The sequence below is a fragment of the Lissotriton vulgaris genome, chromosome 6 (assembly GCF_964263255.1).
Source record: "Lissotriton vulgaris chromosome 6, aLisVul1.2, whole genome shotgun sequence".
NCBI lineage: Eukaryota > Metazoa > Chordata > Amphibia > Caudata > Salamandridae > Lissotriton > Lissotriton vulgaris.
Genome location: NC_141694.1, coordinates 1,397,172,089 through 1,397,185,490, shown reverse-complemented (window position 1 = coordinate 1,397,185,490; position 13,402 = coordinate 1,397,172,089). Strand labels below are relative to the sequence as shown.

Genomic DNA, 13,402 nt, shown 5'->3' with positions numbered 1-13,402 from the left:
TTTTGTACTATTGTCTATAAAAATTCCTGAACTGTGTAATGAGTTATCAGCTTAAATGTGTGATTCTTTTAGATGGTTTTGAAACTTAACGAAAGTCTTATAAATAATAATAAATATTGCTATGCTGCGCTTTGGAAAAAAATCATATTTTGCGTTGTAAAATCGAAAAGTACGCCAGAAAAGTGTCAATAGAACCTAAAATGATCAATTTATACCATTACCATTTTATACACTGTTGGGCACATGCATCAATATTGCATTTTGCGATTCCTTAATTGCGAAAAATAAGGAATCGCAATTAAGGAATTGTAAACTGCAATGCATCAAGAAATCGCTATTAAAATAGTGATTTCTTAAAATTCCTTAATTGCGATTCTCTAATTGAGAATCGCAATTAAGGAATACCTCCCCATTCATTCCTATGGGCCTAGTGGCCCATAGGAATGAATGGAAAGACATTCTTAATTTGCAATTCACCATTAGAAATTCGCAAATTAAGAATGCAATTTCAAGGGTGCAGGGGTGTCCAAAGGACACCCTTTTGCACCCCTGAAATCTGCTTAGAAGTACATTTTGAACACTCACATGCTCCAAGGGCATGTGTGTGTGTAAAATGGAACTTTGAAAAATGCACTTTATTGCATTTTTCAAAGTTTTCGCAAATTACCATGAAGGTCAACTTCATGGTAATTTGCTCCTCTTATTTGCGAATTCGCAAATTTTCAGAGTTTGATGCATTGCATGTAAGGAATCTCAATTTGAGATTCCTTAAATGCAATTGCAATTTAAGAAATCGCATTTTTACGATTTCTTAAATTGCGAAAATTACAAAATGTTAATGCATACCAAAAATGGAAATTGCATTAGCAAACGGCTGAATTTTGCGATTCGCACCATTTGCAAATGCAATTTCCTTTGCTGAATGTGGCCGTAAGTGGTTAAAAAGTTAATATTTTTCTACAATTAGGCGAACATGTAAATGTAGCAATCCGGCAATTTCAAAATATATTTCCAAAGCTGTAATGCTCTTTTACATCCATCATTTTGGGATTTTTGATGTCAATAGATCTTTTTTGCTAACATACAAGTAGCACTGGTCCACAAATATATTCTTGGTAAAGTGTATTGGTGTGCACGGTATACTATATAACACAGTCAAAATACGTTTTTCATGTGCCCTTGAAGAATTTCATTTACATTTAATCGTGTATTTGTTTGTTCTAAACACGCAATTACAAGATTTAGTATGCACTCGTGCCAAATCTGGAAGGAGGTGCTATGAAAAAAATGTTTATGATAGTATCAAATTTTATATACTCCGTTGGTTGGCTTTTATGCCACATAATTATTTTAAAAGTGCCAAAAGGGTGCTTCAGTCATGCACCCATCAGTCGCACTGCTGTAGTGAACATGAGTTCTTCACAATAATACCTTTCGGTTAATCATTTACATATTACTCTCTATTATTCAATATTTTCAACAATTCTTTCATCACACTCTTGCTGTTTTTCAAATCACTGCGGAGACGACTTAATCGTGCAGTGAATCTTTATTCAACATTTTCAAATGCCTCTGCTGCCAATCCAGGCTTTCAACATCGGCACGTGTGGACAATCAAGTGTCAGAATGGGTTCATTTCATTGATTTGACCCAATGCATTTCGAGCCTTACTGCCTCTTCGTCAGGGGTTCTCTAAAACAAATGAAATAACAGCTTTACAACTTGCTCAACATATACTTCGCAACATAATTATTTTAAAGCATTTGATAATATCTTTACCACATTCCAGTAAATATCTTTGCTGTGATCATATGTAAGCCTTTTTGTGTTTTCCAAGAAGAACCCATTTTTGTCATTTCTTATGTTATTGATGGCATCTGTGATGTCACCGTTATAATTAGAGAGGTCAAATGAAATGTAATCAGAAATTACTAGAATCATGTAATTTGAGAGACAATGAGCAGTGGATCGAAAGCATAATAGGTATTGTGACATATGTTACCATAGAACGGAAACTTCAGTGCTTTTTAGATTTTTCATTGTAACCAAAAGTTTCTATAACTATAGTTTTTAAGGGAATGTCGGAGGTTTTAGATACATTCAATTTGCAGTGAGCAAAGTAAACCATAACTTATATTTTAACTAAGTAGTTTTTGGTGCTATGTCTTCTTAATGATATTCTTTAGTTCCTTATCCAGGAAAGAATTTGCTTGGTTTCTCAAGATCCTGTGTTCAGCGGGATACGTAATGCACCCTAACCTTATAGTGCCATTGTTCACCGAGTTGTTTTTTATTGGTATTTATATAATGCTTTATATAACCCATTCGGTGGCCTAAAGCACTTTTCAATTGATCTGTAAAAAGGTTCTCCTTTGGCGATGCAGCACGTGCAAAGAAATTCGTTTTATTTATTTATTTGTATACTTAGCTCCGTTCGGCCACAATCTGGAGTTTATTACCCGCCACCCTCCCCTCCCCCGCCCTGCGTCACGGCCCAGCAGCACTCCCTCCAGGAGCTGCTACTGCCACTATAACATACTTACTCAAGCACACTTACACATGCAGAGAGGATGATTTTTTAAATACTTTATGAAACACCATCCAAAATTGCTGCTGTGCAAGTTAATACATAGGCAGCAATGTTTAAATGCTCTAATAACAATACGTAGATCGTCACCTGTGTGTGCATCTTGTAATGGTGTTTAAGACAAGCATAAGTAAAAACATTCTATCTTGGCCCACATATGTGTGCAAGCATGAGCATGTGTGTGCTCCCCAGCAGCCAAGCTTTATACATGTGATTGTTGCAGTTACATAGATTTGCATAGACACTTAGATTGGCCAACCTGTGCAAGATATACTATCAAATTCATGAATAGATGCAATCTTCTCTATTTTCACTGGTCTTGACATCATTATGTCGTTATTTGGTCGAACCTTTCACTCTATACCAGAGGTTCTCAAACCTTTTTGCAATGAGCCCCACTAAGATTTTTTTTTTGCATTTAGCCCACCCATAAATCTTTACGGCAAGGTTTGGGGGAACGGGAGTGGCATGGCTAATCGTAGGGGGAAGTGATTATGAAATAATTTCATGTGTACTTTTTTGGAGCTCATAATTCACAGTAAATGTGTGACTTATAAAAGGTCAAATGCATCAAACAAAAATAGAATGGACCTAAACACTACTCCTCATAATTGGGGTGCTGTGGGCCCCTTACAGTCCTGGCCGCAATGCAACTGCACCTGCGGCACTAGTGATAGCTGCAGCCCTGAAAACCAGGCTGTCTCCTTCTTCTTTCACCCCGTTGCCACCATGCATGACCATCACTTCAATCTTTAAACAGGCTGTCTGCCGCTTTAAAAAAAGATGAGCTCCTGCATGTTGAAACCCCCCACATGCAGTAGCGGTCGGTCGTGGGAGTGCTGCCAGGCGGTGACGTGGGGAGGGGGAGGAGCAGGGTGGGGCATAGTAAACTATGGATTACGGCCAATTACAGGTAAGTAAATATAAAAATCAATAAATTGAATTTTGTTACGCGCACTGCATCGCCAAATGCAATGCAGTGCGCGCAACAAAACTCATTTTATTTATTTATATGTTTACTTACCTGTAATTGGCCGTAATTCGTAGTTTACTACCCACCACCCTGCCCTTCCCCTCCCCACATCACCGCCCTGCAGCACTCCCACGACCGACCACTACTGCCCACACACCATTTGTGCTGCAGGGTTCCCCTCTTAGTGTGTTCCATATGGAAACCAACCTGGATCCTACGTGATCATTTTTTGCTTCTGTCGGCAAGAGGGCACCCGCATAAATGTATGTTGAAATTCTCAGAAACTATTACATTCGGTGAGCCGCCTTCTTTATCAGGTAGAGATTCAATAAAGGAACCCAACAACTGACTATTAGAAGGGATCTGTGAACCTGAATGTGCAGAGGAATGTGCAGAGGAATCAGGCAGGATCATCTTTAAAGCTTGTAAAACTGAAGAGCCGGAGAATAATTACTTAACCCAACCTTTAACTGGTAAAGAGATATAGATCACGCCGTCCCCTGTGGTCCTGCCAGAGGTCAAAATAGCGAGAACAACAAAATGAGGATGCCAGTACTGATACACATGAATACTTATTAAAACGCTAAACCTGAAGTAAGATTCAAGGCTTGGAGCTGCTTAGTAGCTTTTATTATTTGCTTAATGTTATCAAAAACGAATTGGTTCAAAAGTAAACAATATTACATGCTAGGTACAAAATTAAGGGAAGAAACAATCTTTCATTATGTCAGACATATCACAAGCATACAACAATCAACCATTCAGGAACAATGGGGAGAATAAGAAGTGATATATTTACAGTGAACGATATTTACAGTGAACACAAAGATGCTGGAAAAGGCCACAGTCTGCAATATATTTCGAAAAGTTTTAACTGAAAAATTATTTACATGAAAATGTACATTCCTAATCAAAATTTGAATAATCACAGTTTTTTTGGTGGGATAAAGTGACAAAATAAACACGGTAATGTACAACGGATGATAAGCAGCGGAGCAATTCAGATAAACTTATCACCCACGCAGACTTGAGAGTGGTGATGGTCCTACGCGTTTCGAATCCTGCTGGTCTAAGAGGATTCTCATCAGGGCCTTTGATTCTACAGAAAGAAAAAAGATAGTGAGAAAAAAGTGGTTTTACCAAATGTGCATTTGACTGATCAACATCAGAATCTAAACTCAGTTAACACCCCCTCCTACACAGCTTACCAAGAAGAGGAGCAAATGCATTCAAATATAACTTTTCACAGCATCAAGGCTGGGGAATGATTTGTACCTGAAAATGACCGAAAGCAGACCTAAATTATATACAGGACTTGGATGGAGGTGACTGAGAGAACTGGGACAAGGACTTTTAATGTTACCTGCTGAGATAAACACAGACGATGCTGTACCTGAGGCGGTGATCGCTTGGAGGGGCAGTGGTGATACCTAAAAAGTAGTGGACATGCAAGGCATTAGGGCAGATTTCTTGCAGCTACTGCACGAGAAAAGAATGGAAAGGCAGCAAACGGCCTTACCCAATATTCTAGAGCCTCTATCTTTTAGGTCGCTGTCGCCATTAGGGTAGAAGTAGATTAATTTCGTGCCCTACAAAGCAAGAGTAAGCACGATTTACAGTTGTATAAGGTTGCCTCAAACTTTTAGCGCAATAACAAACTGCTTGGATATCTTACCGGCAGAGGTAAAAATAGCAGCAGAGACAAAGTAGGCTTTGCATCCCTCCAAAAAGAATCTATTCAGAGTCTCCCAAGATTCCTGCAAAATGATCACATTACATTTTCTAATAAATGAATGCCAGTTTGGATCGTTAAATTTAGAGGCAAGTCCAGCTGTGTTCCAACTCACTAACTTAAGATCCTTAAGGTGGTGCATAATGAAGTCATCGAGGGAGAGAGCAGTGGAGCAGTCAACAAGTGGGATATCTGGGGTTGGTGACAAAACAGGAGGTTTAAGTCAATCGCAGGTTCCCTGGGGGTCACAGGGGCAAAGCAATTGACAAACATCAAGGGGATAGATATGGGAGGCTTCAAAAGCAGGGGGTAACCCAGGTGATCCACTTGTGTCCATCGTGCAATGCAAACAGTCTTTGGCATGTAGAAAAAACCTAGCAGCAGGGCCTGGGTAGAAGACAGTTTGATCAGTCTCAAAGGACTGACATCTGTCAGAACTCGTGCAGCTTCCGTAGGACAATTACAATTGATCACCACACAATTTCCCCAGCCAGCTCACTCTTCTCACCATATTTATTTGTGCGTGGATTTGAGAACTAAGATTGGAATGTGAGCCAATCCAGTGGGTCACCTTGTTTTTTAACTGACCATAAGACTCACTTGTGCCACAAGGCAGCAGCAGTAAATATTCCAGCACCTCTACATATGGGGAGGCCGCATGTGGCAAGTCAATGACAACCTCACACTTAGCAAGTCCTGGGTCGACCCTGAGAGGCACAGGAGGGACCAGCATGAGGAGCGGGGTGATGAAGTTGGATGAGCAATCTCCTTCAAGGACGCGATCTTGGACCTGGCCAGGCAGTCCACCCGAACTGAACCTCCTGATTTTCCTCTACCATGAATATTATCAGAAGGAATACTCTCCACATGGGCCAGACTACCATCAAAAGAATGGCAAGAGATGTGATGGCCCACTTTAAGATCTTTCATAGTCTGCACCAGGTTTCCCACGTGTAGGTCTAAGGGATGGAATGAGCCCTTGATAAAGGATGTCCAATTTAACGGATAGATTGTTCAGGGACACTTGAATTGCGCTGTTAATAAGAAATTCCACCAAGGTGGCAGGAGCCCACTCATTAATTGGTGTATTTCAGGAGTGCGATCCTTTTGTTGCTGTCCCCTCCCTTTTTGTTTCTTTTACATGCAAGTCGAAGAGAGGTGTGAGTGCTGCCCCAAGGTCTCTCACAGATAGCGCTACCACCGTAGGAGTATGGTGTACTAACGCCTGCTTTTGTGCGTTGTTAGTGCATCCTTCTGCCTTACCACTTAATGGGAGGGTACTGGCAACGTGTAGATCCTGAGGCAGAAGCATCGACGCTCAGAGAGGAAACTGAGTCAGGGATGCCACCAAACAAATATGATAGGAGTATCGTCCGATCTCCTCTGCGAGGCAAGTACTTCCTCCACATTGGAGATTTCATCATTCAGTGCACTCATGGCAGACAAGAGTAATGAAAGTATACTCGGCTTACCCTGCTGGGATTTAGGTAGGCTTCAGTCCAATTGTCGAGCAGTATCCCCTCCAGTCGTGGCCTTACGCTTTCCCATTTTAACTTTGGTGGTTCTACAGCCTCAAGAATTAAAGGGCAGTTTTTAGAGTGGACGCTCGGTCTGGTCTTGGGCCGGGCTTGGACGGCTCAGATGGGCCCACCCTTGAACCGGGCGCAGATGGTCCTACCATTGAGATGGACGCTGACTGTGACAATGGTGGTGGGGAGGCGCTTTGAAGTGCAGTTGCATGGGAGATGCGGGTGGCTGCCCCATGTCCTTCGGGCATTAGGATTCTGGGACATTGAGTCCCCACCAGAACCAACAGCAAACAATGGCCATCAAGCAGGTAAAATATCCCGCGCCATGGAGGTTGCAAGGCGCTTTGTAGAGCAGCGGAGAGGGAGATCAGGGTGGCGGCTCCTCCTCCTTCGAGCTTCGGAATTCTGGGACTTTGAGGCACCCATCAGCACAAACAGCAGATAATGGCCAGCAAAAAGGGTCCTGTGCCGTGGGAGGTGAAGAGGCGCTTTGTAGCACCGTAGTGCAGGAGATGCAGGTTGCGGCCCCTCCTCCTTCGGGCCTCTGGATTCTGGGACTTTGAGTCCCTGCCAGCACCAACAGCAAAGAATGGCTAGCAAGCAGGCAAAGTGTCCAGAGCAACGGGAGGTGGTGAAGCACTTTGTAGCGCAGCAGCACAGGAGATGCACGTGTCAGCCCCTCCCCCTTCGGCCCTTGGGATTCTGGGACCTTGACTCCCCACTAGCACCAACAGCAAAAAATGGACAGCAAGAAGGTAAAGCATTAATAAAGTGAAATGCTAGTGGATTTAAAAGGCAGCCCGATTATGTTATCCATTTTATGCAAAGAAGGCCAATTGCACCTTTTAATCCTTGATGTGAGGTGCCAACTGCCCTACTAAGTACTAGGTTCCTGTGCTCATGTTTAGCAGTCTCACACATATATTTTTTAGATGCCTCTCTTTCTATCCTCTTGTAAACTTTTTTTTGTGATGTTTCACAGAAAAGGTTTTCATTACACTGTTGTTAGTTTTAGCTCAAAAATCCCAAACCTAGTTTATGTTGCCCTTGGACCAAGACATGAAGAGAAGGTGAAGAGTGTTGAGGGCTGCACGTGGATATCTTCCTCATTAGACATGCCAGTGCCACTTTAAAGGAGGGGACAAGGCCAGGGAGAGATGGAGATGGTGCAAGGAGGGAATTAATGCTTAGCCCTGCTGTGGTATATTTGTTATTCAAACAGTTGTATACATCTGTACTTCAGCAGGGTGCTGGGTGTACATCACTCATACAGAGCAGGAACAATGCATGACATCTAGGTTGGCAGAAGATAGCATATACTTTACCACTGTTTAGTATGTTTTTTCAGCACATTCCAGAAAATGGATTCTCCTGCCTAATGGGTAGAGGAGCGGGGATGGGGGTCGGAGGGGACTTCAGAGAGAAAGAGAGAAAAAGAAAGAGAGAGAGAGAGAGACGCATTGTGTCTATATATGACTAATACATGGATAAATGTGAGTGTTTAGTGAAAATTAGGCCTGGGCGGGCAACTTCGCTACGCCCACGAAGTGTTGCCTACTTCGCCCTTTGCAAAGTAGGCGAAGCAGGCAACACTACGCCCACTTTCTCGCAAGAAATGCGAATGCGCGGGCGGCCGCGCATGCGCATTAGTATCCAAGACGCGCGCGCCGGCAGCGCGATGACGAGAGGGAGCCCCGGGGACGCGGCGGACACAGTAAGTGGTTTTATAACTCATTTATAATGTCATTGAAGCCGTTAGGGAGGGCGGGAGGGAGGCGGGTGGCATGGCGGGAGGGAGGCGGGTGGCGCGTAGTGGGGCTACGCGAAGTGCGTGGGTGGGCGTAGTTTTTTGCCCACTTCACGTAGCTTCGCGAAGCCCCACTACGCCCACTACGCCCAGGGTTAGTGAAAATAACAAGCTGATGTATGGGGCTAGAAATACATAGGCATTCTAGTAATACATTGTGGGGCCGATTCACAGAGATAATCTGAGACAAAATCCTAAACGTACTACTTCTACACAACGTACAGAAGGCACTTGCGATTTTTGGAATTCACAGAAATCACTTACGACTCCTAACTTTACGTCTGCAGTCGGGTCGGATGCAGTCTATGACCCTACTTAGGAACCTGTTAATACATATTGTGGTGATGGCCAAGGTCCTTATTACAAGTGACCCTGAAATCGATTTGGTATTTTCCCACCTCTTTAGTTACTTCCACTAGGGATACCTGTAATGAAAATCTGGCTCATCATGGAGTTAGACTCTGAGGTTCCCCTAAAAACTGAGGAACTACTTGGGGAATCGGCATTCTCCATCTGATTCCACAAATAATTCCTAATTCTATTTCAAAATATTTTATTGAAAATAAATTTTACATATAAAAAAACAAAACAGTTGTCTTACTTTGGGCAGCTCTTACAATGTGTACTTTGTCTCTAGATTTTCACCTGAAGATTTTGGCTGCTTTTAGCAGGTAAAATCTCCTTGTGAAAGTAAACAGATCAGTGGTGCTGCTGCAGATCCCTAAATTCCAGTGGGGCCGAATACTATCTGTGGCCCATCTTAATTAAGTGGCCACTCGGAATGAAGGCCTTTGAATGTATTACATAACTGCAAGCAGATCACTGTGTTTTGATGATGCCTCCAAAACTGAGGGATAACCTACTGCTTCCTTATTCTGGTTGACTTGACCTGCTACTCATTTGTGATAAATGCTAGGAGACATACACTGTTACCGTTACATCGCTTGGTAATTACTGCAAGTTTGTAAATACTGCATTCTGAATTAGTATTGGCATAGCCAATCAGTCTTGCCTTTTGGCAGTCAATGCAGACCATCAGCTTTATCTTTTTTTTCCAATGCTTTTCAGCCTCAGCAAAAACAGAAAAAAATAATTTTTGACAATGCTGTGCAGCATCAGCAACAGCAACAACAAAAGGCTCAATGATGTGTACATGCACATGCATCATCACACATGTATCTATGCATCAGGACTCTTATGGAGACTCAGCATGATGCATGAAGGCACGCATGCATGCATCACCATGCATTCATGCCCACACAACATGGTGCAGCTATTTTTTTTATTTGGTATTCTAAGGTGGCAATCGTCAGTCTTGGAGCTGTAAATATAAAAAGAACTTAGATGTAAAAGAAAGCACATTTTGTAAAAAGGAGATGAGGACAATGGAGAAACTTGAGGGGAGGAGGGAGGAGAAAATACAAAAAAAGGCAAAAAATAGCCAGGCATGGGAACAAACGTCCAAGTCGGGGAGGGAAAAAAAGAAACAACACAGGGTTTGTGGGGGCAGGTATTTCAGGAGAAGCAGCACCAAAAGGAGAGAACGAGAAAACACATGGACTCACAGAGTGCTGAAAGTAAAAGAATAAAATATTTCTCTTAAAGGCAGCCAATCATATCACAGTAAAGAAAACATGCTCCACTGGAGGACAAACAATAGGGAGCAAAGTCCTCAAAGAAGAAGCAAAGAAGTAATAAAGACAAGAAACTTTTCCAATCAAGAGTAAGGCACTGATCCAAAGCCCACTATGTGTATATATTTTAGTGTATTAGTGATAATAGGTATTTGATAACGTATATCTAAAGCTGTGTGTAAGCAAGACCTAACATTTGCTTTGTACCTTGTTTCCTGATGATTGTGTTTCCTAATGTTTTAAACGAGGGTCTCCTGAATCCAGCACAATCAATAATGCATTCATTTGAAGCACTAGTAAAATAGCCGTTTGCTGGATGAATTCTTATAAAACTGTGTTCATCCTGCCAATATCAGGATCTGATTGCGATGAAGACAGCCACTGAGAATACTGGCAGTAGAACCTGATATTGTGCTATAAAGAGTGTGAGGATGAGGCAGCAAACCCCTTGTGCCGCTGGTGCGTCACTTTTTGTGAATCACAGGCGGGTCATTTTGCTGCCCTGTATTTGCAAAGACACCAAAAGCCACCCTGCGTGGCTTTTCCTGTCCTTGTAAATACTGCCCCTTTACACGCAACACTTTGCGTGAATGGGGCATTCCATGAGTGTTGCTGTGGGTATTCCCTCGGAACACCCATGGAACCTGACACATTCCCAGATTTACGAGAAATCATAAAACTGGGAATGCGTCTGAATTCTACGCCTCCCCAGAGGAGACATAGGGAGGTGCAACAAGGAGAAATGTTTTAATTTCTCCTTGTTTTTTCCTATTCTTATGTGTGCTGCGTTCTACAGCCCACATAGGAAGAGGAAATCACCTATTGTGATTGTTTTGGTGCTGGAAGGTGTCCCTTCTTGCAACAAAACAATCATCCCCGTGACGGAGGCATCCTTACACCATGTGTCAGCGTATGCCAGTTAATTGTGCGTCAGCGCACGGGAGAGCAAAGGTATCTGTCATATTGTTGTAGATATGATGCATCCCTTTGCTGCCGAATTAACGCAGTACGGCACAGCCAAATGGCTTGCGGCACCGCGCTGTGTTAATTCCTTGTAAATAAACACGCTGATGTGAACCAGTTGAGTTTTGGAAGTTTATTATGCATCGCCAATATTTAAATTACGGTTGAGTACTTCATGTAATTTCAGGAATTTTGTGGTACGCTTGTTACTCAAATTTCTAACATTATGCCTGTTCACGTAATTACGCGACATTTGCGGTAAACATTTACCACAAATGTGCAGTACGCAGTAAAAAGTTGCCAGTAATGCACTCAGACAATGGCTGCTGTTCAATGTACTCTTGTTTCGCATTTGTTCCATGATAGCTCAGCAGTAGTGAACTACCCCCCTCTGGCTCCAGGCCTCAGTGTAACATTCTCAGGTTTCAGAGAACACAGATGTAATCAGGCGTCTATTTAGAGAGTCGATTGGGCATAAAAACGCCGCTATTGTGCCAACATGCTTAGTTCTTACAAACGTATAATTCTGTGCCGCATTAAAAACAGAGGCTTTGTTGTCCAAAATGCTTCCAGGCCTCGCGGAACACGTGCTCTGTTCTACTTCCAGTGAAAACAGACTCCGGACTTTGCTGGGTGTCTGTGCGTGTGCTGTACTTGCCCACATCTGATGCCTTCTTTTCTTCTTTCCAGCATTAGGGATGAACAGAAAATCTTCCGGTTCACTTATGAAAACGCAGGAAGCCCTCAACCTCGTGCACGGACTTTCAATCCCAGCCTCCTCGTCTTAGGTTGCACAGCTGGGCCCGCGGACTGCTCGTAAAACAGATGTGTAAATTAATTGTGTGCGACATTAGTGATGTTAAACGCTTAACAGTTCCTGAAAGCACTATAAAGCTTAGCAGTGTCCACTTTTTTAAAGACTTTGAGGCAACAACAAGTTGGATGCTGGTTCCAGACTACAACAGATCGCCGCACACACGATGGAACACGGCCCCTGCTATTCACTCAGCGTCATTTTAAGTTATTTTGTAAATTGTTTGTTGGCAAAATGTTTCTTTTTCCCACAATAGCCATTAATCAATCACCCTTCACTTTCCTTCCTTTTCCCCTCCCCTCCCCCTTCCTTCCCTAAACAACGACCTCGTGCTCTAGCATATTTCATATTTATGAATATTTCGGTCTTCATCCTGGTATAATATAAACTTCTTCTTTAAAGCTTACAGGGAATTTTCAAGATTTTGCCAAGCGGTTAGGTTTTAACTGCAAATTACAGTGAGTTGAAACAGTCTCTGCGAGTGTAATGTATATCTGAGATTGTAAATGTACAAATAAGCAACATCATTTTATATTTTTATAACAACAAGTGTAAATATCTTAAATAAAAAATGATTAAAGCTATTTTAGAGACTTTGCTCCCTATTTTTCTGTCACTTTAGGTGCCTTCACGAAAAACATTCTGCTGAGGATCATGGTAGGCAGGAAGTACCACCGTTTTCCATTTCTGGCCTCCCACTTCCTATGCGTAAACGGGTGCAATTAAAAGTAAACCAGTCTGTCTTACTCTCATTGCGACTGGAATGATGTGATTCTTCAGCTGGACATTTTCCGCATAATTATCGATTTGTTACAGTACGAACATTGCATCATCTTCTGCCTAATTTGTAGATTTTAACACTTTTTTTTCTAATTAGTATTTTTTTGCAGCGTAATTTATTTAACGTTGTTGCATAAATTGTTCCCTCCCTGCCGCATAATTCCAGTGGTACTGGTCATTCTGAAGGCAGTACATGAATTGTGGTGAGTGTCAAGGGGCCTTTTCCAATCTTGGTGCCTATCCACGGCCCTTCATTCTACTCTTTGTATTGTAATTACATTTATATAGCGCTTACTACCCCTGACGAGGCATCAAAGCACTTTTTCAGTGAGTAGCACGCTACTCTGGAATCCATAAAGGATTAGTGATGAATTAGTATAGTGAAATATGAAATTCATTTGAGTGGTCGATATGTTAGTCAGTTATTGGATTGAGCAGGATAGCGGAGGGATAGAAGAGTCTTCCAATCACTGAGCATTACTTTTTGAAGGTAGTTTCAACCAGTTTCCACCGTCGTTCATTGCAAGAAAGCAGCCTGGTCCAATACCTTCTATTTAGGAGAGTCCAACTCAAGTCCACATTT

General features: G+C 42.2%; 1 protein-coding gene across 1 annotated transcript in view; it reads left to right on the top strand.

Moving 5' to 3' along the window:
- PAX1 (paired box 1) overlaps positions 1 to 12,623 on the top strand; it is a 45,110-nt gene extending 32,487 nt beyond the window's left edge. The window contains exon 5 of the mRNA XM_086925407.1: positions 11,916 to 12,623. Within this exon, the coding sequence (XP_086781533.1) occupies positions 11,916 to 12,013 (98 nt within the window). The 3' untranslated portion in view covers positions 12,014 to 12,623. The remainder of the gene's footprint in view (positions 1 to 11,915) is intronic.
- Positions 12,624 to 13,402: the final 779 nt, after the last annotated feature.